The sequence below is a fragment of the Scyliorhinus canicula genome, chromosome 2 (genome assembly GCF_902713615.1).
Source record: "Scyliorhinus canicula chromosome 2, sScyCan1.1, whole genome shotgun sequence".
Classification (NCBI taxonomy): Eukaryota; Metazoa; Chordata; class Chondrichthyes; order Carcharhiniformes; family Scyliorhinidae; genus Scyliorhinus; species Scyliorhinus canicula.
The window spans coordinates 84,870,940-84,895,717 of NC_052147.1; the positions used below are offsets into that span (position 1 = coordinate 84,870,940).

The 24,778-nt window shown below is 46.8% G+C and overlaps 1 protein-coding gene across 1 annotated transcript; it reads left to right on the plus strand.

The window, feature by feature from the left end:
- The first annotated feature begins 939 nt into the window (after positions 1-939).
- Positions 940-14,266, plus strand: crip1 (cysteine-rich protein 1). The gene is made up of 5 exons (XM_038781717.1): positions 940-1,209; positions 3,630-3,724; positions 3,823-3,880; positions 7,530-7,577; positions 13,584-14,266. The coding sequence occupies exons 1-4, from the start codon at positions 1,170-1,172 to the stop codon at positions 7,565-7,567; spliced, it is 231 nt and encodes a 76-aa protein (XP_038637645.1). The 5' UTR covers positions 940-1,169; the 3' UTR covers positions 7,568-7,577; positions 13,584-14,266.
- Positions 14,267-24,778: the final 10,512 nt, after the last annotated feature.

Consider the following 24,778-nt stretch of genomic DNA (forward strand, 5'->3'; position numbering starts at 1 on the left):
GGCCTGTTTCTGTGCTGTAATTTTTCTTTGTTCTTTGTTTATGTTGGCCAACCTTCATGACCCACGCTGCATCCGTTGAAAAAAAATAGAGGTTTGTCCTCAAACTCGCCATGTTTAGTTTTCAAAGGTCTTTAAAGTTGTGAGGGTTTTAAACTTTCATTCACCAGTGCTTCATTGCATATAACACACATGAACTTTGAACCTGATTTGTAGTGGAACATTTAATAACCCTTTAAAGTAATCATCTTTGTACTGCTTTGACCCTGGTTTCAGCTTCTTCTTCATGGGTTGTTTGCCATTAACTCTCCAAGGACATCCCCAGGCAAACCACTATGCATTAGGGCAGTACGGCAGCACAGTGGTTAGCACAGTTGCTTCAAAGCTCCAGGGTCCCAGGTTTGATTCAGTTCCTTGTTCAGTTTCACCTGCTGGCTGCTAAACCCTGCAGAAGATCATTCTTTTTAAACAAGCACATTCTAACCCCAGGTTTTTAACCCTTAAATTGCTAAATCCATTTATAATCTAATTTTCATGACACCTTCCAAGCGTCACATCTGTACATTCTCTCCAGGAGTGTGGTGTACTATTGAAGCAGGGAAGATGGAGAAGAGAGTTGGTGCAGTGACAATCAAAGTGTTAAGCAGACAATCCAGTCAGTCTCTTGGTAACTGCTCCAAATTGACAGCAATTCTCTTCCTTTACCACTTGAAATGGAAAAGCCTTTTGGCAATGTGAAGACAGTGTTTAATCTGGTTAAGAGTTTCCAATATTCTGTCATTTCCCCATCTGTAGCCCCACACTAACCATTTCCCCTCACAGTTTCTGGGCAGTGCCCACACTTTGCAATCTGACTGGAGATTCAACTTTTTTTTTCAGCCTTAAAATGGTGTCAGAACCTTAGAAAAGGATCTGATAAAATCTGCTCTTAATCGGGTTGTGTTCAGGATGTGGTAGTTTAGCTCTGCCGGCTCTCCTATCTATAAACAGCCAAGACAGAGTCCATTATAGGGTTCCGTGTGCAATTGGGATGGTCCATTCTCCCTCCGTGTGCAACCCTCCGCCTCCGGAAACATATAAATTGACTTGTGCAGCGAGGGCGAGAGAGAGAGAGCGAGCGTCCAGGTACAGTGTGAACTGCAAACATCGAGCAAGTGAATCTTGGATCAACCATGCCTAAGTGTCCCACGTGTAATAAAGAGGTGTATTTTGGTGAGCAACACGTTTTCAATTTTCTAAAACTTAGAAATGAGTCACATTATTTTCTTAAGTGTAACTTTCTGACTTCCTCGTACTTGGAACGGAGACATGTTCACAGTTTAAGGCGCAGGGGCTGTTCTATCTCTTTCCAGCCGAACTCTACGATACCGCAACGTGAAGTTTAAACGCTTGTTAAATAATACAGAAATGTGTCATTGTCCTGTTCGAATATTCAGTAGATATTGCTGATTTCAGAATGCCTCGGGCTGTGCTGCTAATTGATATTTCTCATTTGGTAGGGGTGGGATGGTAACTCATGTTTCTCCAGATTCAACTTTTTTTGAGCCTTAAAATGTCGTTTGTAGCTTAGAAAATGATCTGATAAAAATCTGCTCTGAATCGGGTTGGGTTCAGGATGTGGCATTTAGCTTCCTTTGTGAGACTGAATGTGAGGGCTGGGGCTCCTTCGGTTAGAGCTGCAGATTCTTTCATCTGTAAACAGATACAGAGTACATTGACTACAGGGCGTTGTAACCGCGCCCTCTTGGAGCCAATCATGAATATCCTAATGAAATATATTGTATTTGAATTCCTACAGACACTCCGAAAGAGCACCCGACCAAGGCCCACTCATAATAATAATCATAATCTTTATTAGTGTCACAAGTAGGCTGACATTAACACTGCAATGAAGTTACTGTGAAAATCCCCTCGTTGCCACACCCCCGGCGCCAGTTCGGGTACGCTGAGGGAGAATTCAGAATGCCCAAATTACCTAACAAGCATGTCTTTGGACTGTGGGAGGAAACGAGCACCCGGAGGAAACCCAGGCAGACACAGGGAGAATGTGCAGACTCTGCACAGATAGTAGTGACCCAAGTCAGGAATTGAACCTGGGATACTGATGCTGTGAAGCAACAGTGCTAACCACTGTGCTACAGTGCTGCATCCTCCGCCCAATACCCGTAACCTCACCTAACCTGCACATATTTTGACACGAGGGAGCAATTGCATATCCAACCCTACTTGTGTAAACTTACTTCATAATTTAACCTTTGGGTATCATTCTATTAAATCAATACTGCACCTTGTCCAAGGCTGATACTGCTCACAGTACTCCAAGTGTGAACTAAGCAAGGCTTTGCACAGTTTAAGTATAACCCATTTAAATTCTCATTCTCTAACCTATTCGCCCACCCATCCGCTTCACCTTGCAATCCGCTTTATCATTATTGCTGCACAGAAGATTCGGGCCATTATTTTCTGTACCTTTTCATGACATTTTAATGATCTACATATCTGAGCCTCCACTGTCCTAGTTTTATTTACCATTTAGAACGTACTCTTCTACCCTTTTTAAGACCAAAGTGGATGGCCTCACATTTGCCACGTTTTGCCCATGTACTTAATTATTCACTATCTCTTGCATTTTGCAGCCTTGTTAAACTGTCTTGCTATGTTTAATGATTTATGAATCTATCTCCAGATCCCTCTGTTCCTCTATCCTATTTAAACTGTATATGGCTTCCTTATTCTTCCAGCCAAAATGCACTGCCTCACATTTGCCTAGATGGAAATTCATGTGTTATTTACATGTCCATTCTACAAGTATATTCATGTATTATTGTTGCAGTCCTCTTCAGTGTTAACTACAAACCTCAAATTCTGCTCCTTTCCAGTGTCTATGACAGCCCCAATACCAAGGTCTACTCTGGTAGCATTTATGTTTTGGTTTTATTTTAGCTTAACTGACTGGGTAGAATCACAAATTTATAGGGTAGAAGGAGGCCACTAGGCCCATCGTGTCTGTAGAGGCCCTTGGAAAGTGTACCCTACTTGAGCCCGCACCCCCACCCTATGCCTGTAACCCAGTATCCCCACCGAACCTTTTTTGGACACTAAAGGCGTTTTAGCATGGCCAATCCACCTAACCTGCTCATCTTTGGACTGTGGGAGGAAACTAGAGCACCCGGAACAAACCCACGCAGACACGGGGAGAACATGCAGACAGTGACCCAAGTCGGGTATCAAACTTGGGACCCTGGAGCTGTGAAGCAACAGAGCTAACCACTGTGTCACCCAAAATCCACTGAATTTGCATCTCACTCACAATTACAGAGCGTAAAAACTGCTTGATACCTGACCCCCTGGGTTTCTGATAGGTGGGCTTAGGTGAAATGTGCCTCCTCTGTTTATTCGGATCCTTCTCATTGACTTGCAACAAGGGGCTGATGACGAAAATGGTCCTCGACCTCTCATGCAAAGGGTTTGTTCTTCCCTTGGACTGTGGCTCTTTCAAATCAAACAAAACTACCCAAAATTTCCCAATGTGTAGCATTTTAAACTTTGTTCAAATGTTTCTATTGCAAAGAGCTGTTGTCCATTTTGTTATAAAAGAGTTTATTTGTCACATTGCATTATTTTCTTCTCAGCTGAAAAAGTGTCATCCCTGGGAAAGGACTGGCATAAATCCTGCTTGAAGTGTGAAAAATGCAAGAAAGTCTTGACACCTGGCTCTTTCACTGAAGTAAGTTCTCTCGTAATTTGTCTCCTTGCCCCAAACTGCACTAATTTTGTCCTTTCATTTTTAAAAAGAGACGCTTATCTTGTGTTGTCTTGTTGCAGCATAGTGGAAAGCCTTACTGCCGCACTCCATGCTATGGTGCTCTCTTTGGACCAAAAGGTGAGACATCTATTTCCACACATTTGACTGCCTGACCCTTAAAGTTGGATAGGAATAAGTTACTTTAATCAAATGGGCTAGAATACAAAGGAATGAAAGTTGTATTTCGGCCGAAGGCAGACTCCATCTGGAGGACTGTGCTGAGTTCTGTGCTTGGAAGGAGTGCAGTACAGTTTGAGCAGAATGATACTGGGTTAAATAGTTAAATTATGAGGACAGACTGAATAGATTAGGCTTATATTCCATTGTGTATGGAACATTTGAGGGGTGATCTAATTTCGGGGTTTGAAATGATTAAAGGATTTGATAGGGTGGATCAAGGAAATACTATTTTCACCGATGGAAGTGTCCAGAACCAAAGGACACATAGCAATAAAATTAGAAGTAGGTTGTGAATGCATTGAAATCAGGAAAGGTTTTTGCGTTGTTACACCACTCTGGGCAGCACAGTGGTTAGATTTGTTGTCTCACAGTGTCAGGGACCTGGGTGTTCAATTCTTGGGTCACTGTCTGTGCAGAGTCTGCACGTTCTCCCTGTGTCTGTGTGGGTTTCCTCCGGGTGCTCTAGTTTCCTCCCACAGTCCAAAGATATGTAGGTTAGGTTATATATCCAAAGATATATTGGCCATGTTAAATTGCCCCGTAGTGTCCAGGGATGTGCAGGTTAGGTTATGGGGTAGCAGGGATATGGCGGGATGTAAATGGGGTGTAAATGGGTAGCTCTAAGGGTCGATGCAGATTTAATGGGCCGAATGCCCTCCTTCTGCACTGTAGGATTCCATGACTCTATTCTATGATTCTACTGCAGGGTCAATTCCAGTGCCACTTGGCCCAAAGTCGCAACACAGTTGAAAGTAGCTCTTAATTTTAAAATTACCCAAAGTCTTTGGCAGACCAATAATTACAATCACCAGGTTTGTGAATTTAAACACAATTAACTGTTATGAACAACAATAACTATAATTAAATTGGCAGCAAATACAACTGGTTAATTATTACCTCATTTCTAAACTTCCCCCCACTTTAACTCACCCCACCCTCTATATCAGGGGTGGGCAAACTACGGCCCGCGGGCCGCATGCGGCCCGCCAAAGGTATTTCTGCGGCCCACCAAGTCCTTAAAAAAAAATTTATTTTTAAAAAAAAAAAATTTTTTTTTTTTTAAATTTTTTTTTAAGGTTAATGGGGGGGGGGCTGTTGGGTTACTTACTGGTATAGGGTGGATACGTTGACTTGAGTAGGGTGATCATTGCTCGGCACAATGTCGAGGGCCGAAGGGCCTGTTCTGTGCTGTACTGTTCTATGTTCTATATGAGGCGCCCAGAATCATAACCGGGTGAAGTAATTATTTTACTTAATATACTATGCGGCCCTTTGTGAATTGTGAATTTCTGAATGTGGCCCTTGCACGGAAAAGTTTGCCCACCCCTGCTCTATATACACACACAAGACAGAAAATCACAGAGGGATGTAAAAAGTAAAGGGATAAGTGCCTCTGTTTCAGATGGACATCTTCCAGGTAGATCTTTCTTCTGACTAAGCCTCCAGTTGGATGTAGTTTGTAATGTTGTCACTGTAGACTCATCAGGGTATCGAGACTTCTTTGCCGGCCCAGAACCAGCAGGCAGGAAGAAAGAGAGAGAGCAACACACAGCCTCTCCTCTCAGCGTCCAGGAGGTTTCTCCTGGATTCTATTAAAAAAAAACTCCACCACTCAGGACCCAATCGCTGTCTGTTGCTGAGCAGAATACAGTCTCTGGCCAATCCATCGACCCCCAGCCAACCAACCAAACTGAATCCCTCCAGTCTCTCGGGTGCCATAAAGTCGAAGTTCTTCTGTTCAAAATCTGAAACTTCATACCATATCTTGCAACTGTTGAGTTCCTCACTTCCCCTGCTTAACTTAAAGGTATGTCTCCAGTAAAGATCCATGGGCCAAAAACAATATCAACAAAATAAAAAATGTAGGAAATAAGGGAATCAACAGGAAGGGCCCTGACAACACGGTAGCATTGTGGTTAGCACAATTGCTTCACAGCTCCAGTGTCCCAGGTTCGATTCCCGGCTTGGGTCACTGTCTGTGTGGAGTCTGCATGTTTTCCCCGTGTGTGCGTGGGTTTCCTACGGGTGCTCTGGTTTCCTCCCACAGTCCAAAGATGTTCAGGTTAGGTGGATTGGCCATGCTAAATTGTCCTTAGTGTCCAAAATTGCCCTTAGTGTTGTATGGGGTTACTGGGTAATGGGGATAGGGTGGAGGTGTGGGCTTGGGTAGGGTGCTCTTTCCAGGAGCCGGTGCAGACTCGATGGGCCGAATGGCCTCCTTCTGCTCTGTAAATTCTATGAACACAAAGGGTAATAGAAATCTGGAACTCTCACCTTCAGAAGCTCGTGTAAAATCTGAGCTTTCAAGACTGGGATTGAGGAACTGAAAACATTCTCTTGTTCCCAATAATCCAAAAGGTTCTTCCAGTCCATCACTGCAGCAGTGTCTAGAATGGCGAGGGTGCTGGATGATAATCCAGTGTTGGATAATCTTGATGGGTTTCAGCGACAAAACCAAAATCATTCACCCAACCCTCACATCTCCCTTCAAAGCACACATTTCACGGCTGTTTCTAAAAAGCAGTTCTAACAAAGTCCCAAAACACCTCAAACGCCAGTTAACACTTAAAGATAGAGCTAGAAAGCTAGAGAATGTGGAAAGAACACTCCCATTTCTTTTGCACTTTTCACATCTTCGGAATGTCCCAAACCACTTCACAGGTGGTGAAGTATTTAGTCACTATTGTATTGTAGGAAATGCAACAACCAATTTACACACAGCAAGTCGCCTAATAATAATAACGTTTATTGTCACAAGTAGGCTTACATTAACACTGCAATGAAGTTACTGTGAAAATTCCCTAGTCGCCACATTCTGTCGCCTGTTCGGGTACACAGAGGGAGAATTCAGAATGTCCAGATTACCGAACAGCACGTCTCTCGGAACTTGTGGCAGGAAGCCGGAGTACCCGGAGATACGGGGAGAGCATGCTGGCTCTGCACAGATCGTGACCCAAGCCGCAAATCGAACCTGGGACCCTGACGCTGTGAAGCAACAGTGCTAACCACTATGCTACTATGTCACCCATAGAAAATAGAAGCGCAGCCAAATAAAAAAAATAGTGTTGTTGGTTGAGGAATAAATATTAGCTAGGACATTGAGGAGAACAAAGAACAACAAGAACAAAGAAAAATACAGCACAGGAAGTTCCCCTGGTTCTTCCTTTAAATAGTACCACAGGATCTTACACTCTTAAGAGGGCAGATGGGACTTTAGTTTAACATCTCATCCAAAAGACACAGGTAAAAGTTCCCATTGTTACACAGGGGTTAAGATTGGGAAAAATCCATCCATATTTCAGCAATGTGACCTAAACTGACTTTGGACTCCTGGCCTAACAAAAACCAGTCGAAAGGATCTGCAGGCGGGTGAAAGCAAATGTTTTACTAGTAAGTGAGAAGGCACTGTGTTTGCGATTCCACCACTGACCATATTGAGCTGTTCACTGAGGTAAATGGAGAAAGCTGAGGTAAATGGTCAATTCTGGCCTGACTCGCTGATTCTTTGCTTGCACTTATTGCTGATGGCATCTTTCATCTCTTACAGGATTTGGACATGGTGGTAATGAAAGCCATAAATATTAGTAAATCCAAGGTACAGTATGTGAATCAATGGTGTTACTCCATGTTACATTGCAAATTACTTTGAGCCCGGGTTTGATGTGTCCTCTCAGTTTAAAATGCATTGCAAAACATACCTTTAAAACGGTGCAACACAAGGCGGCATGTGGCGCAGTGGATAGCACTGGGACTGCAGCGCTGAACCCAGGTTCGAATCCCGGCCCTGGGTCACTGTCCGTGTGGAGTTTGCACTTTCTCCCCTTATCCGCGTGGGTTTCATAGACTTTCATAGAATTTACAGTGCAGAAGGAGACCATTCGGCCCATCGAGTCTGCACCGGCTCTTGGAAAGAGCACCATTCCCAACTGCACACCTCCACCCTATCCCCATAACCCAGTAACCCCATCCAACACTAAGGGCAATTTTGGACACTAAGGGCAATTTAGCATGGCCAATCCACCTAACCTGCACATCTTTGGACTGTGGGAGGAAACCGGAGCACCCGGAGGAAACCCACGCACACACGGGGAGAACGTGCAAACTCCGCACAGACAGTGACCCAAGCCGGGAATCGAACCTGGAACCCTGGAGCTGTGAAGCAATTGTGCTAATCACTATGCTACCGTGGTGGATTGGCCACATTAAAAATTGTCCCTTAGTTGAAAAAACATTATTGGGTACGCTAAAATTTTAAGAAATGGTGCAACACAATGTACATCTGAACAAACTACAGTAAAACTACACTGTAAGGGAATGCTGAACTATAACAATTGCCTGTAAACTTTTACCATTGCCTGTAAACTTGTATAATGCTGGAGAGAGCCTGAGGAAGATACTCAAGGCCTTGGAGAGGATGCAGAGAATGGTAGCAAGGTGACTGATTTCCAATACATGCAGAGACTGGAGGAGCTGGGAATGTTCTCCTCAGAGCAGGAAAGTTTAAAGGGACATGTAACAGAGGTGTTTGAAATCCTAAGTGATAAGAGTCAGTTGAGGGCAACTGTTTCCAGTGGCAGGAAGGTTGGTAAGCAAAGGACACAGATTAAAGTTAATTTGCAAAAGAACCCGAGGATGATGAGAATTTTTTAATGCAGAGTTGTTGTGACCGGGAATGGACTGGATGGTGGAGACTTATTCAATAATAACTTTCAAAAGATAATGGGCCAAATACATTTTTTTTGGAAAATCTTTTTATTGACCTTTCTCATATTTATAAACAGTTGTGTATATACATTACATTTTTCTTGCCCGCGCTAGTCCTTTGGTTCCTCATCTTTTTTTTTCCTCGCTTACTCCTCGTTGCTGACCTCAAACAGGTTTTGGAACAGGCCGATGAACTGCCCCCAAGTATCCAGGAAGCCTTCCTCTGATCCTCGGATGGCGTACTTAATCTTCTCCAGGTGGAGAAATTCCGAGATGTCAGCGAGCCAGTCTGCAGTTGTGGGTGGTGCTGCTGATCGCCAGCCAAGCAGGATTCTCCAGCGTGCGATTCGGGAAGCGAAAGCAAGGGCGTTAGCCCCGTTCCCCATGTGTAGCTCTGGCTGCTCCTATACCCCGAAGATTGCCACTATTGAGCATGGCTTCACCCTCACCCCCACAACCTTGGACATTGCCTCAGAGAAGGCTGTCCAGAACCCAGCAAGTTTGGGGCAAGCCCAAAACATGTGGGTGTGGTTGGCCGGGCCCCTCTGGCACCGATTAAATTTATCCTTCACCTCCGGGAAGAACCTGCTCATTCGGGTTCTGGTCAGGTGCGCTCTGTGCACCAGTTTGAGCTGCATTAGGCTTAGCCTTGCACAGGAGGAGGTGGAGTAAGCCCTGCTCAGTGCTTCGCTGCAGAGTCCCCACCCCACCTCTGTCCCCAATTCGTCCTCCCATTTTTGTCTGGTCTTGTCCAGTGGTGTTTGGGTTCTGTCCAGTAGCTGTCCGTAAATTTTCCCACATAGTCCCCCCTCTTTGCTGCTTGTGCCTATCAGGTCCTCTAGTAGTGTGTTTTCTGGGGCCCCGGGTTACCCTACTGTCTCTTTGCGGAGGAAGTGTTTTCTTTGGAGGTGTCTCAATTCCTGTCCTTTTGCTAGTTTCCACTTCCTCGTCAGTTCGCCCAGTGTCGCCAGTCTGCACCCCACGTAGAAGTCCCCGACCGTCAGTGTGCCCCCATCCCACCTCTATCTTTTGAAGGTTGCATCTAGCATGGCTGGGGGGAGTATCTGATTGCCGCAGATGGGGGCCATGGGGGACATTTTGGTTATCCCGAAGTGCTGTTTCAACTGGGTCCACGTTCTCAGCATAACCGTTACCACTGGGCTCGTTGTGTATCTTGTTGAGGGGGATGGGAGTGCTGCTGTGGCCAGGGCCCAGAGGGTTGTTCCTTTACAGGATGCCTCCTCCATTTGTACTCAATTTGTGTCGGCTTCTTGTACCCATCCCCTCACTTGTTCTGCCGTTGCTGCCCAGTGGTAGTATTGTAGGTTCGGTAGAGCCAGCCCTCCTCTGACTTTCCCTCTTTGTAGTGTCGGTTTGGGAATTCTCGGGTTCTTATCCCCCCCACACAAACACCATGATTAGCCTGTCTATGTTTTGGAAAAAGGCCTTGGGGATGAAGATCGGAATGGATCTAAACAGGAAGAGGAACCTTGGCAGTACGTTCATCTTGATCGTCTGCACTCTTCCCGCCAGGGAGAGTGGGAGTGAGCCCCACCGTTGAAGGTCTTTTCTTACTTCCTCCACCAGGCTGGTCAGGTTCCACTTGTGGATCTGTGTCCAGTCTCTGGCTATCTGGATCCTCAGGTAACGGAATCTGTTCTGGGCCGTTTTAAACGGGAGACACTTCAGCTATGTCCCTCCCCGTTTTGGGTTCACTGGAAATGCCTCACTTTTGCCCAGGTTATGTTTGTAGGCCGAGAAGGTTCCAAACTCTTTCAGTATTTACAGTATTGTCTTCAGTCCCCCCTGTGGCTTCGAGACATAGAGGAGCAGGTCATCTGCATAGAGTGAGACTCTGTGCTCTCTGTCTCCTCTCCGGTTTCCCTTCCAGCTTTTCGCATCCCGCAGGGCTATCGCCAGGGGTTTGATCGCTAGCGCGAACAAGAGTGGGGACAGGGGGCAGCCCTGCCTTGTTCCTCTCTGTAGCTGGATGTATTCAGAGCTGGTGGTGTTAGTTCAGACACTCGCTTTGGGTAATGGGCTAAATACTTGAAGAGAAAATAAATTTACAAGACTGGGGAAAGGGGAGAGGGAAGTTGGACAGTGCTTTCAAAGAACTGACTGTCAGGATGGCCTACCTCCTGGAAGATTCCAGTGTCACAGTAGCACTTCAATGTTGAATGCTGGACTCTAATTCAGAAGGATTACCTTCTTGAGTTCAACCAGCATTAAAACCATTGGGTGTGTTAGAACATAGAACATACAATGCAGAAGGAGGCCATTCGGTCCATGGAGTCTGCACTGACCCACTTAAACCACACTTCCACCCTATCCCAGTAACCCCTCCTAACCTTTTTGAACACTAGCATGGCCAATTCACCTCACCTGCATGTCTTTGGACTATGGGAGGAAACCGGAGCACCCGGAGGAAACTCACGCAGACATGGGGAGAACATGCAGACTCCACACAGACAGTGACCCAGCGGGGAATCGAACCTGGGATCCTGGCGCTGTGAAGCCACAGTGCTATCCACTGTGCTACCGTGCTGCCCAATAATTCTCCATATAATTTGCTGAGCTACCAAGCAAGTGGAAGATGGGACTTTAGATGCCATTATTTGAACCTGTAGATTTTTATAGCCCAACATGCACTGGAAAAATGTTGTGGCCCATTGTGTAAAGAATTTTCAAATTGACCTCAAATATTCATCTAATGTAATTTTACCAATGTTGGGCCATAACTTCGGTGGAGATGCAATTGAGTCAGATTGCCACCCCCGGCTCAAAATTATTTACCTGGAAATCCAGGCGATCCTATTCACCTGACCTTTCCTCTCAGGTTGGAAAGATCTATGTAGTGGGACACACAAATTAAGGGAAGCTCAGTCACAGGTAAGTAAGCCACACACCTTTTTTTCCAGCACTAGCTGCTGGAAACTAGGTAAGTGTAATAGTCTTGACAAGTCAGGGAGAAGATAAGTGGATAAGATAATTACGTAGGAAGATAAGTACGTAGGATTTGGGGAGGGTTTGGAATCAGGCCTGGGCGGGGGAGGGTCGGGCCTTGGTCAGGATGGGGATCGGTGAGAGTCGGCCATTGGTGAGATTCGCATGTTGGCTGGAACACGGCAGGGGAGTTGGATATTGGGCCTGGGTCTAGGGGACTGGGTGAGTTGGGAGTCAGGCCTATGGGGCTATGGGAGTGGGGGAAACTTGAGTCTGGGGCGAGGGGGTGGGGGGAAGGGATCAGATCCAGACCCGATGGGAAGGGTTTCAGTTGGGCCTGGGTGGGATAGAGTCAGGAGTCCAGTTGGGCTGGGGACATTTGGGAGTTGTGTTAGGATTGGTGTGGGGTGTCCGGGTTGGGGGGGGGGGGGGGGGGCGGAGAGTGTCATGGGAATTGGTGTTGGTCAGTACAATCGTTATCCAGAAGCTCGTAGTAGTTTTCATTCTTCTGACTTTTTCTGGGGAACCATTACTGCAAGACAGTCAGAACTATCCAAACTTTGCGATTTAAATCACTTTTTCAGATGGTTCCTGTAGAAGCCGAATGGAAAAGACAACAGGAACTCACAGTAGGGTAGAAATGAACAACTGGTTTATTATGCTACGTATGAACAAAATCACAAAACAACTCCTCCTCTCCCCGAAGGGCCACCTTCCCTGACCTGCACCCAGGTCAGGATTTTTATACAGAGTAGTTTTGCCACCCCCAATTACCGAGGGAGTTCATATTCAGCTGTGTAAGGGGGGAATCGAATGGAGCACAGTCCTTGGCCACGAAGAGGGTCATAACAGTTCCCATTGCTTGGCAATTGCCCATTGGATGGTTGAACCTCTCGGACAATTGCCAGGCAATCCTTACCAAGGAACATCCAGGGTGTTGGCGGAGTTCTCCAGAGCATCTTTGAGGTACCCCCCGGTAGAGCCCATTGAGTGATATCAGGAGACTCCATCAAGCCTGGGTGTTATTCCTTGGACACGCACCATTGTTGGCACAATGTCCTGGAATCCCTAAACAGCACTGTGGGAACACCATCAGTTCAAGGAAAAGGCTCATTGTTATTTTCTCAAGGGCAGCTATGGGTGGATAACTGGTGCTACATCCCGAGAATGAACAAAAATAAGTTTTGCATTGATAATGATTTCAATATATTTAGATGAAGAATACAGAAATGTAAGCTATTCTCTATCTACATTGAAATCAACATTTACGTGAGACTTACAGACAGTCTTTAAATTGACTATTCAGAGGTAATCTGGATACTACTTCACGCAAAGAGCAGTGGAAACCTGGAACACTCCCTTACAGAAAGCTGTTACTCTGTGGGTAATTGAAAATTTCAACATTGATTTTGACAGATTTTTCTAAGGGAAAGAGGATTAATGGTTTCAGAACCAAGGCAATTAGCTCAACGATATTCTCATTGAATTATGGAAAATGTTTGAGTGGGTCAATGGTCTCCTTCTGTTCCTACACTTTTGTATAATACAATGGGCCGGATTCTAGGACGGGACCCTCCACTTCGCTGCACTCAAGCCTGCCGATTTCCTGATGGCATGGGGTGGCTACAGTGGGAAATCCCATTGGCTGGCTGCAGGAATGCAGGATCCCGCTGCCAGTGCCAGAAAACGGGTCTGGCAGGACAGAGAATCCTGCCCAATATTAATGTATGTTGATAAACCAATGACATACAAAGACATCAACAGGAGGGGCCAGCCTGCATTCATAACAACACATTGCAAAGGTGCATGTCCTAGCTCACTCAGTGTCAAAGCAGCAGACCCCTGATGTCACACAGCACATGGGAAAGTGGTCATTATTCCCAAATCTCAATTGATAAATTGCAGAGAGCAAATAATCTATTGAACATAACCAAAGTCTTCTCCTTTCTAGGTTTCGAATTTGACAACAAAAGTTGGAGTGGCGACAAGATTGGAAGTTGAACCTGAGAAAAGCCTGTTTCTGAATTACCAGCCCAGTATAATTGGCTCCTCCTATTTGGCATTGTGTGTGTACACTGGTGTGCAATCCAGCCTTCTCAAAACTCACTTCAGAGTTTGAGAATGTTTGTTTGTACAGAGTGAAACCCGCCTCAGCCATTGATAAAGACTCTTGGGGGTTGAATTTCCATTGGGGGAGGGTGGGAGGGGTAATGTAATTCCACTAATCTTCCAGAGGGCCAGGAAAAGGCAGGATTATGGGGTATGTCAGTGGAAGTTTTGTCTCTCCTTGATCTTCAGCAACTGCGTCTACACATCCTGATTTGCTATCATGGTGGCACCTTGAGATGATGAAAATATTTGTTTCAAATTCAGCCTGTAATAAATTTGTCGCTTTTAAGGTGTTGTAAATGTTATATCTCAGACCTATGCAGAGATGATGCTATTTTCCATGTGCATAACAGGTTTATTCACAGTACTTTAGATCCGGCGAATGCCTCATAGCTAGTTGGGCTGAGAACATACTGATCAAGGAAGTTCTCCTGGACACGTTTCAGAAATTCCTCCCTCTCCTTACCCTTTATTCTGGCATCATAGCAATCGATGTTTGGCTAATTAAAGTTCCCTGTATCGTCATTCTATAGTTATTGCATATCTCTGTGATTTCCTCGCACATTCATTCTTCCATGTCTCTCTCTCACTGCTTATGCATATCGAATCCCTACAGTGCAGAAGGAGACCTTTCAGCCCATTGAGTCTGCACCGACCCTCCGAAAGAGCACCCCACTGCAGGCCCACGTCCCCATCCTATCTCCATAACCCAACCTGTTCTTTTGGACATTAAGGGGCAATTTAGCATGGTCAATTCACAAAACCTACATATCTTTGGACTGCTGGAGGAAACCGGAGCACCCGGTGGAAACTCCACACACACATTCACCCAAGGCTGGAACTGAAACCGGGCCCCTGACGCTGTGAGGCAACAGTGCTAACCACGCTGTTACCATGCCACCCATAGTATGACCTTACCATTTTTGCTTCTGAAAGCTAACCAAGTAGACTCTGGTTTCTGAATGAGAGCAAGTAACATTGGCTTTCAAAAGTAGAAAAGAACACGAACTCCCGTGGAATTCCCATCCCTACAGACACAGAACCCCCGGTATAGATAGAGATAGGTATCTCTCCCATGGACCCACCCCAGCTCAGTCATGGTACTGACGGGCATGATCGCCTCCCCCTGGGGGATGTACTTAGCTGTGCTAAGTACCATGGGTTCTGTTTGCCATTTGCTCATATTTCCACATGGCTATTTATTCTTGTAGTCAAAAAACCTCACCACAGTTTATACAAAGAGTTGAAGTTAAGAGTTATGCAAAATTGGGGCAGAACAACGTAACCCTAATGAGACCACAATCATAGGTAGAACAAGGACCTAATGTGGCACCCATGACTTGCTGAGAGACTGTGCTCCACATAGAGGGCACAATCTAACGGCTACGTCGGATGCGAATCTGAACGGGCTGGTTAGATCGCAGGAGAGCCCGAAATCAGGAAGTGCGCCAGGCACTAAGCGGTTTACAATCTAACTGACCCGCTCCCGTTCGTGAGATCAGGATCCCGCCACGGTGTGGCAAGAAAACAATAATCACCAATTAAGACCAATCTTCATCCCATTAACAGGAAGGATCCCCTATATCAGTGTTTTCAAACTTTTTTTTCTCAGGACCCACTTTTATCAACCGGTGGACCTTTGGAACCCATGCCGCCCAACCTTAGCGACACAGCATTATTGCTTACCTTTAATGCGACAAGTGAGTCTGCTTGGTCCTCACGATCTCTCTTGCTTCGTATCAATGTTACATTTCTGCTAAGGATTTCAGCTGACGATTTAAGTTCTCGCTGCATCCTTTGAAAAAAATCAAGAGGTTTATCCTCGAATTCGCCAGTCTTCAAATGTCTTTGAGGGTTTTAAACTTTAATTTGCCGGTACTTCCCTGCATTTAACACACTTTGGCTTCGCATTCAGATTTCCATTGGCACAATTAAAGCCACACCTCAGGAAATCATCTTTATACTGCTTTGTTCCTGGTTTTAGTTTGTTCACCAGAGACCCTGGGGCTCTGCGTACAGTTCATACAAGCACTGTTTTATCCTGCTGTGGACTCTCTTAAGAAGCTCTCTCCAGCAGATTCAGTTGCGAGATCCTGGCCTGTTTGTGTCTCTGGCCCTCTCTTCCTTATTACAAAATAATCCATCTTCAGTTTGCCACACAGTCCTGCTGCTTGCTTGCTGGCAGCTATAAAATGGAGGAGTCTGTCCTCCATGAATTTGCGTGCAAAACACCGAAGTACAGGGCGTGTACGTGCCGGGCACGTGACTTTCTATCTGCCGCTGCCTCTGGCGGAAAGACTCCGTCGTTTGTATTTAAAGGCCGGTCATTCTTCTTTACTTTGAAACTTTATTTCCAGCACCTGACTTTTCCAAGTTTATGACTTTTTACTACTGAAAATGAAAACAATTCCATTTGAACATCCTTACATTGCCACACAAACTTTGTTTTATAAGTATGGAAAAAAGTACGATCTTGTTTGTACTTTACAAACTATGACTTTAGACAAGATGAAGTAACTTGTCAAACACAATGTCACATTATTTCTTACTGGTTCCACTGTATTGCAAATATCCATGTCATCTTCTCCATTCTTACCAAAAGCACTGATTTCCTGGCTTCCAGAGAGTAGCAACACAAACTGATGACTGTGTAGGTTTCTTCCAGTGTTGCCATGTGTCAGCCGTATTGACTGGCCTCGTTTGATCAGTATTCCTGGCTGACAAACCTGGCCTGCCTTCCCTCCAGTGGCTGTATCTATCCCAGTCACAGGCTGCTGACCACTTCCTGACCAGTTCTTCACGGCGTGGGAGTGCAAGTGGTCGTTGTGCTGGCCGTTGAGCAGCTCGACCACGGAGCCGCAGGTCGCATACTGACAATCAGTGGTGGGGGACGAGCCGAGCAGCGCACAGAGGGCGAGCACAGAGCGGACTCCACCGGAAACCCATCCGCGGCCTTTGCTGTCTGCATCGTCCTCGTACTCTCCATTACCTCCCTCAGCCTGATTGAAGCCCCCAATCCCTCCACCAACTCTTCTTCCACCCTGGGAAACCCCAGCCCATCCAGGAACCGTCTCATTCTCTCCCCCCGCCACCGGAGGCTCCGACTCATACAATCTCCTGTAAAAAGCCTCAAACACCCCATTCACCCCCACCGGGTCCAACACCACCCTTCCCATTTCGTCCTTTACTCTGCCAATCTCCCCCGCCGCCTCCTGCTTCCTCAACTAGTGGGCCAGCATCCTGCTCGCCTTCTCACCATATTCATATACTACCCCTCTGTAACTGCCCCACCGTCTTCCCCATGATTACTAATCCGAACTCCATCTGGGCCTCTGCCTCTCCTTCAACAGTCTTGGCTCCGGGGCCTCCAAATACCTCCTGTCCACCCTGAGAATATCTTTTGCCAGCCTTGCCATCTCTGCCCGTTCCACCTTCTCCCTCCCTATGCGCCTGAATTGAAATAAACTCCCCACGAACCACCGTCTTGAGTGCCTCCCACAGCGTGGTGGCCGTGACCTCCCTCTGTGTCATTGAGCGCCACGTACCCCCGGATGGCAGCCCTCACCCGCTCGCACACTTCCTCATCTGCCAACAACCCCACATCCAGCCTCCACTGGGGACCCCATCCAAGTCCACCCAGTGTGGCACGTGGTTGAGTACTGCGAATCGGCCACCCCGCCAACAATGCCCTGTCCACTACAAAAACATCAATCCAGGAGTACGCCCAGTGGACATGGAAAAAATATGAAAATTCCTTAACCCCCGGCCTCCCACACCTCCATGGGTCCAACCCTCCATAAACCCCTTCAGCTCATTCGCCACTGCCGACATGTTCCCCGACCTCAGGCACGACTGGTCCAAGCTTGGCCATATTAAAATTCCTCCCCCCCCACCGCCTCATGATGAACCAGTGTGAGTCCAGGTCAAGAATCATCCCCAGCACCCACCTCATGAAGTCTACACCATCCCAATTTTGGGCATAAACATTTACCAGGACCACTGGCATCCCCTCCAGCTTCCCACTCACCATCACGAACCTCCACCCCGGATCTGCCGGATTCCCACTTTGAATGCCACCCATTTATTGACCAGCACCGCCACCCCCTCGCCTCCATGTCCAGTCCTCAGTGGAGCACCTGCCCCACCCAAGCTTTCCTCAATCTTTCCTGGTCCCCTATCTTCAAATGCGTCTCCTGCAAAAAGGCCACCCCTCCCCACCCAGCAAAACAACCCCATCCCCCTCCCCTATCTCCTGCCAAGTCCCCACCGCACTCCCGTTAACTAGCCTGCTCAGCTAGCATGGTGCCCCTCCCCCCCGCCCCCCAGGCCTCCAAACCCACCACCCCCCAATTCCCCCCATCCACTCCCCCAGTCCATGCTCCTCCAAAAAGCAGAAAATGTGCACTCACTCTTGGCCCCCAAGGAGGGCCTGCCCACCATACACCACACCATCTAAAACAAAAGAACATTTCAAGGGGAAAGTTTCCCGAGAACAAAATGCCATCCTCACTAAACCCGCCAAAGTTCAATGTCCTCCTTCTACTGCCAGTCCATTGTCTGTCATAAACTCCATCGCCTCCCCTGGCGTGCCAAAATAATATTCACGCTTCTGGAAAGTCACCCAGTGCCGGGCCGGGTACAGAACACCAAACCTCACCCCCTTCTTAAAGAGGGTAGCCTTGACCCAGTTAAACATAGACCATAGAACAGTACAGCACAGAACAGGCCCTTCGGCCCTCGATGTTGTGCCGAGCAATGATCACCCTACTCAAACCCACGTATCCACCCTATACCTGTAACCCAACAACCCCCCCCCCTTAACCTTACTTTTTTTTTTAGGACACTAAGGACGATTTAGCATGGCCAATCCACCTAACACGGCCCTCCTCTTTGCCAGTTCTGCTCCCAAGTCCCGGTACACCCGCAGCTTGTTCCCCTCCCAGGTGCACTTCTTCGCCTGCCTTGCCCACCGAAGAATATTCTCTTTATCCAGAAAGTGGTGAAACCTTATCACCATTGCCCTTGGCAGCTCGCCCACCTGCAGCCTCGTCATCAGCATCCTGTGTGCTTGGTCGACCTCCAGGGTCCCCCATCAGCTGCTCCAACATTTTGGCCACAAACGTGTCGGGCCTCTGCTCCTTCAATGCCTTCAGGCATCTCCACGATCCTCAGATTTTGTCTTCTGGAGCGATTCTCCAAATCCTCCACCTTCTCCTTCAGCCACTTTTGGGTCTCCCGCATCACCCCCACCTCAGCCACCAACGAGGCCAACTGCTCCTCATGTTCCCCCATCGCCTCCTCCACTTTCTTGATTGCCCAACCCTGGGACTCCAGCCTCTCGTCCACTCGCTTGTTCTCTGCTTTAACCAGCTCCACCACTTTCGCCAGGTCTTCCAGCGCCTCCTTCCCCTGTTAGCTAAACTTAGCATTCGGAAACTCCATTAGCTGCTCTGTTGACCACTGGGTGGGCAGAACATCCCCTTTGCCCCCCGCCATCTTTTTTTTCTTTTTTTTTCATATACATTCAGAGTACCCAATTATTTTTTTTTCCCAATTAAGGGCCAATCCACCTAACCTGCACATATTTGGGTTGTGGGGGTGAAACCCATGCAGACATGGGGAGAATGTGCAAACTCCACACGGACAGTGACCCAGGGCCGGGATTCGAACCCATGACCTCAGTGCCAACCACTGCACCACATGCCGCGCACCACCCCCCCCCCCCCCCCCCCCCCCCGCCGCCGCCGCCGCCATCTTAACCTGTGGTACACGGAAACTCTCCTGTTCCAGCAACAACTCTTTTCTTCTCGTTCCACTCCTAACTCGTGGAGCCATCCACCAGCCAGCCACACCAGAGGAGTTACACCTTCTCCATGTACTCCTACACCTCTTTCCATCCAAAAACCTCGTCCTTCAGATGGGGAAAGGACCGAAAAATACTACCTTGATTGGGAGTCATCACATGGGTGACCACACTCCATGGCCGCCACCAGAAGTCAGAAAAGGACAATATTTTTAACTGAAGCAGGCTGTATGAAAAGCATAAGAACTCTGTACCCCCACCTCCCAGTAAAGCTAAAAGACATGTCGCTGTCAGATATTTTGTGTAAGTTTGAGCAGCACCATGGTCTCAAGCCATTGGATGCAGAAAGCTATTTGAATGGAACAAGGAATCAGTTGCTCAGTGAGGACATTAGAGAGGGTATCACAGCTTTAAAAAAGCTGTCCATCAATGTAATTTTGTAGAACTTCAAGAGAGAGCATTGCGGGACAGATTTGTGTGGGGTTGAAAAATGAAAACATTGCCAATATTAACTTGCGACATAGCTTGTCAAACAGCATTGCCATGGACAAGGAGGACCATGACTCGAGAGAATCGTCTGCAGTTTTTCTGGCATGAAAGGCCACAGTTTTTATGACGACATGGGGACATACTCCCAAAAACAGAGAATCCAGCCCCTGATTTCTATACCTACATCATTCTTCTCTGTGATGAACATAGATGCAAAGTACTCATTTACAACCTCACCCATATCTTCTGGTTCCACACATAAATTCCCACGTTGATCCCTAATGGGTCCTACTCTTATCCTGGTCAACCTCCTACCCTTAATATACTTATACCTTTGGATTTTCCTTTATTTTACCCCACCAGTGCTTTTTCATCCCTCTCTTTGCTCACCTAATTTCTTTCTTAAGTAACCCCCTGCATTTTCTATATTCCTCTAGGGTTTCTGCTGTTTTGAGTCCTCGGTATCTGCCATAAGCCTCCCTTTTTTTCGTTGTTCGATGCTGGATATCCCTTGACATCCAGGGTTCTTTAGACTTATTGCTCCCACCCTTCACTATCATAGAACAGTACAGCACAGTACAGGCCCTTCAGCGCACAATGCCGGCCATTTATCCTAATCTAAGATCAACCTAACCTACACCCCTTCAATTTACTGCTGTCCATGTGCCTGTCTAAGAGTCGCTTAAATGTCCCTAATGACTCTGACTCCACCACCTCTGCTGGCAGTGCATTCCACATACCCACTACTCTCTGTGTAAAGAACCTACCTCTGACATCTCCCCTATACCTTCCTCCAATCACCTTAAAATTATGTCCTCTTCTGACAGTCTTTTCCACCCTGGGGAAAAGTCTCTGGCTATCCACTCTATCCAGCCTCTCATCACCTTGTACACCTCTATCAAGTCACCTCTCTGCCAGTGAGAAAAGCCCTAACTCCCTCAACCTTTCTTCATAAGACATGCCTTCCAGTCCAGGCAGCATCCTGGTAAATCTCCTCTGTACCCTCTCCAAAGCATCCACATCCTTCTTATAATGAGGCGACCAGAACTGGACACAATATTCCAAGTGTGGTCTAACCAGGGTTTTATAAAGCTGCAGCAAAATCTCGTGGTTCTTAAACTCAATCCCCCGTTAATGAAAGCCAACACACCATACGCTTTCTTAACAACCCAATCAACCTGGGTAGCAACTTTGAGGGATCTATGTGTGTGGACCCCAAGATCCCTCTGTTCCTTAACCCTGTATTCAGCATTCAAATTTGACCTTCCAAAATGAATCACTTCACATTCATCAAGGTTGAGCTCCATCTGCAACTTCTTACCCCAGCTCTGCATCTTGTCAATGTCCTGTTGTAACCTGCAACAACCCTCAACACTATCTACAACTCCCCCAACCTTCGTGTCATCGACAGACTTACTAACCCACCCTTCCACTTTCTCATCCAAGTCATTTATAAAAAACACAAAGAGCAGAGGTGCCAGAACAGATCCTTGTGGGACACCGGCCTCCAGGCAGAATACTTTCCCATCCACTACATAGAACAGTACAGCACAGAACAGGCCCTTCGGCCCTCAATGTTGTGCCGAGCCATGATCACCCTACTCAAACCCACGTATCCACCCTATACCCGTAACCCAACAACCCCCCCCTTAACCTTACTTTTTATTAGGACACTACGGGCAATTTAGCATGGCCAATCCACCTAACCCGCACATCTTTGGACTGTGGGAGGTAACCGGAGCACCCGGAGGAAACCCACGCACACAGGGGGAGGACGTGCAGACTCCACACAGACAGTGACCCAGCCAGGAATCGAACCTGGGACCCTGGAGCTGTGAAGCATTTATGCTAACCACCATGCTACCCTGCTACCACTCGCTGTCTTCTTTCAGCAAGCCAATTCTGGATCCAGACAGCCAAATTTCCCTGTATCCCATGCCCCCTAACTTTCTGAATGAGCCTACCATGGGGAACCTTATCAAATGCCTTACTGAAATCCATATACACCACATCCACTGCCTGACCTTCATCAATGTGTCTCGTCACATCTTCAAAGAATTCAATGAGGCTTGTGAGGCATGACCTGTCCCTCACAAAGCCATGCTAACTATCTTTAATCAAACTAAGTTTTTCTAAATAATCATAAATCCTATCTCTCAGAATCCTTCCAATATTTTGCTCACCACAGACGTAAGACTGATGGGTCTGTAATTCCCAGGGATTTCCCTATTCCCTTTCTTGAACGGGGAACAACATTTGCCTCCCTACAATCATCCAGTGGAGAGTGAGGCCACAAAGACCATCGCCAATGGCGCAGCAATCTCCTCCCTCGCTTCCCTTAGTAACCTTGGGTATATCCCGTCAGGCCCAGGGGACTTATCTATCCTGATGCTTTTCAAAATTTCCAGCACATCCTCCTTCTTAATATCAACCTGTTCGAGTCTATTAATCTGGTTCACACTGTTCTCATGGGCAACAAAGTCGTAGTCCACATTGTGCTCCTATGTAAATTGTGATGGAAAGGGATACGTATACCCCGCAGGGCAAGAGTTATAGCTGGGGGAAGGGCAATTATGATGCCATTAGACATGACTTAGGATGTGTAGGTTGGAGAAGTAGGCTGCAAGGGTTGGGCACACTGGATATGTGGAGCTTGTTCAAGGAACAGCTATTACATGTTCTTGATAAGTACGTACCAGTCAGGCAGGGAGGAAGGGGTCGAGCGAGGGAACCATGGTTTACCAAAGAAGTGGAATCTCTTGTTAAGAGGAAGAAGGAGGCCTATGTAAAGATGAGGTGTGAAGTTTCAGTTGGGGCGCTTGATAGTTACAAGGAAGCGAGGAAGGATCTAAAGAGAGAGCTGAGACGAGCAAGGAGGGGACATGAGAAGTCTTTGGCAGGTAGGATCAAGGAAAACCCAAAAGCTTTCTATAGGTATGTCAGGAATAAAAGAATGACTAGGGTAAGAGTAGGGCCAGTCAAGGACAGTGGTGGGAAGTTGTGTGTGGAGGCTGAGGAGATAAGCGAGATACTAAATGAATACTTTTCGTCAGTATTCACTCAAGAAAAAGATAATATTGTGGAGGAGAATGCTGAGACCCAGGCTATTAGAATAGATGGCATTGAGGTGCGTAGGGAAGAAGTGTTGGCAATTCTGGACAAGGTGAAAATAGATAAGTCCCCGGGGCCTGATGGGATTTATCCTAGGATTCTCTGGGAAGCCAGGGAAGAGATTGCTGATCCTTTGGCTTTGATTTTTAGGTCATCATTGGCTACAGGAATAGTGCCAGAGGACTGGAGGATAGCAAATGTGGTCCCTTTGTTCAAGAAGGGGAGTAGAGATAACCCCGGTAACTATAGGCCGGTGAGCCTAATGTCTGTGGTGGGTAAAGTCTTGGAGAGGATTATAAAAGATACGATTTATAATCATCTAGATAGGAATAATATGATTAGGGATAGTCAGCATGGTTTTGTGAAGGGTAGGTCATGCCTCACAAACCTTATCGAGTTCTTTGAGAAGGTGACTGAACAGGTAGACGAGGGTAGAGCAGTTGATGTGGTGTATATGGATTTCAGTAAAGCGTTTGATAAGGTTCCCCACGGTCGGCTATTGCAGAAAATACGGAGGCTGGGGATTGAGGGTGATTTAGAGATGTGGATCAGAAATTGGCTAGTTGAAAGAAGACAGAGAGTGGTAGTTGATGGGAAATGTTCAGAATGGAGTTCAGTTACGAGTGGCGTACCACAAGGATCTGTTCTGGGGCCGTTGCTGTTTGTCATTTTTATAAATGACCTAGAGGAGGGCGCAGAAGGATGGGTGAGTAAATTTGCAGACGACACTAAAGTCGGTGGAGTTGTAGACAGTGTGGAAGGATGTTGCAGGTTACAGAGGGACATAGATAAGCTGCAGAGCTGGGCTGAGAGGTGGCAAATGGAGTTTAATGTAGAAAAATGTGAGTTGATTCACTTTGGAAAGAATAACAGGAATGCGGAATATTTGGCTAATGGTAAGATTCTTGGTAGTGTGGATGAGCAGAGGGATCTCGGTGTCCATGTACATAGGTCACTGAAAGTTGCCACCCAGGTTGATAGGGTTGTGAAGAAGGCCTATGGTGTGTTGGCCTTTATTGGTAGAGGGATTTAGTTCCGGAGCCATGAGGTCATGTTGCAGCTGTACAAAACTCTGGTATGGCCGCATTTGGAGTATTGCGTACAGTTCTGGTCGCCTCATTATAGGAAGGACGTGGAAGCTTTGGAACGTGTTCAGAGGAGATTTACCAGGATGTTGCCTGGTATGGAAGGAAAATCTTATGAGGAAAGGCTGATGGACTTGAGGTTGTTTTCGTTAGAGAGAAGAAGGTTAAGAGGTGACTTAATAGAGGCATACAAAATGATCAGAGGGTTAGATAGGGTGGACAGTGAGAGCCTTCTCCCGCGGATGGAGGTGGCTAGCACGAGGGGACATAGCCTTAAATTGAGGGGTAATAGATATAGGACAGAGGTCAGAGGTAGGTTTTTTACGCAAAGAGTGGTGAGGCCGTGGAATGCCCTACCTGCAACAGTAGTGAACTCGCCAACATTGAGGACATTTAAAAGTTTATTGGATAAGCATATGGATGATAATGGCATAGTGTAGGTTAGATGGCCTTTAGCTTTTGACTTCCCATGTCGGTGCAACATCATGGGCCGAAGGGCCTGTACTGCGCTGTATCGTTCTATGTTCTATGTTCTCTCTAGTGAATACT

Coding starts and splice junctions, on each gene's coding strand:
- crip1 (XM_038781717.1), top strand. CDS start 1,170: ATGCCTAAGTGTCCCACGTGTAATAAAGAGGTGTATTTTG. Junction 1,210..3,629: donor TAATAAAGAGGTGTATTTTG/GTGAGCAACACG, acceptor TTTTCTTCTCAG/CTGAAAAAGTGTCATCCCTG. Junction 3,725..3,822: donor CACCTGGCTCTTTCACTGAA/GTAAGTTCTCTC, acceptor GTCTTGTTGCAG/CATAGTGGAAAGCCTTACTG.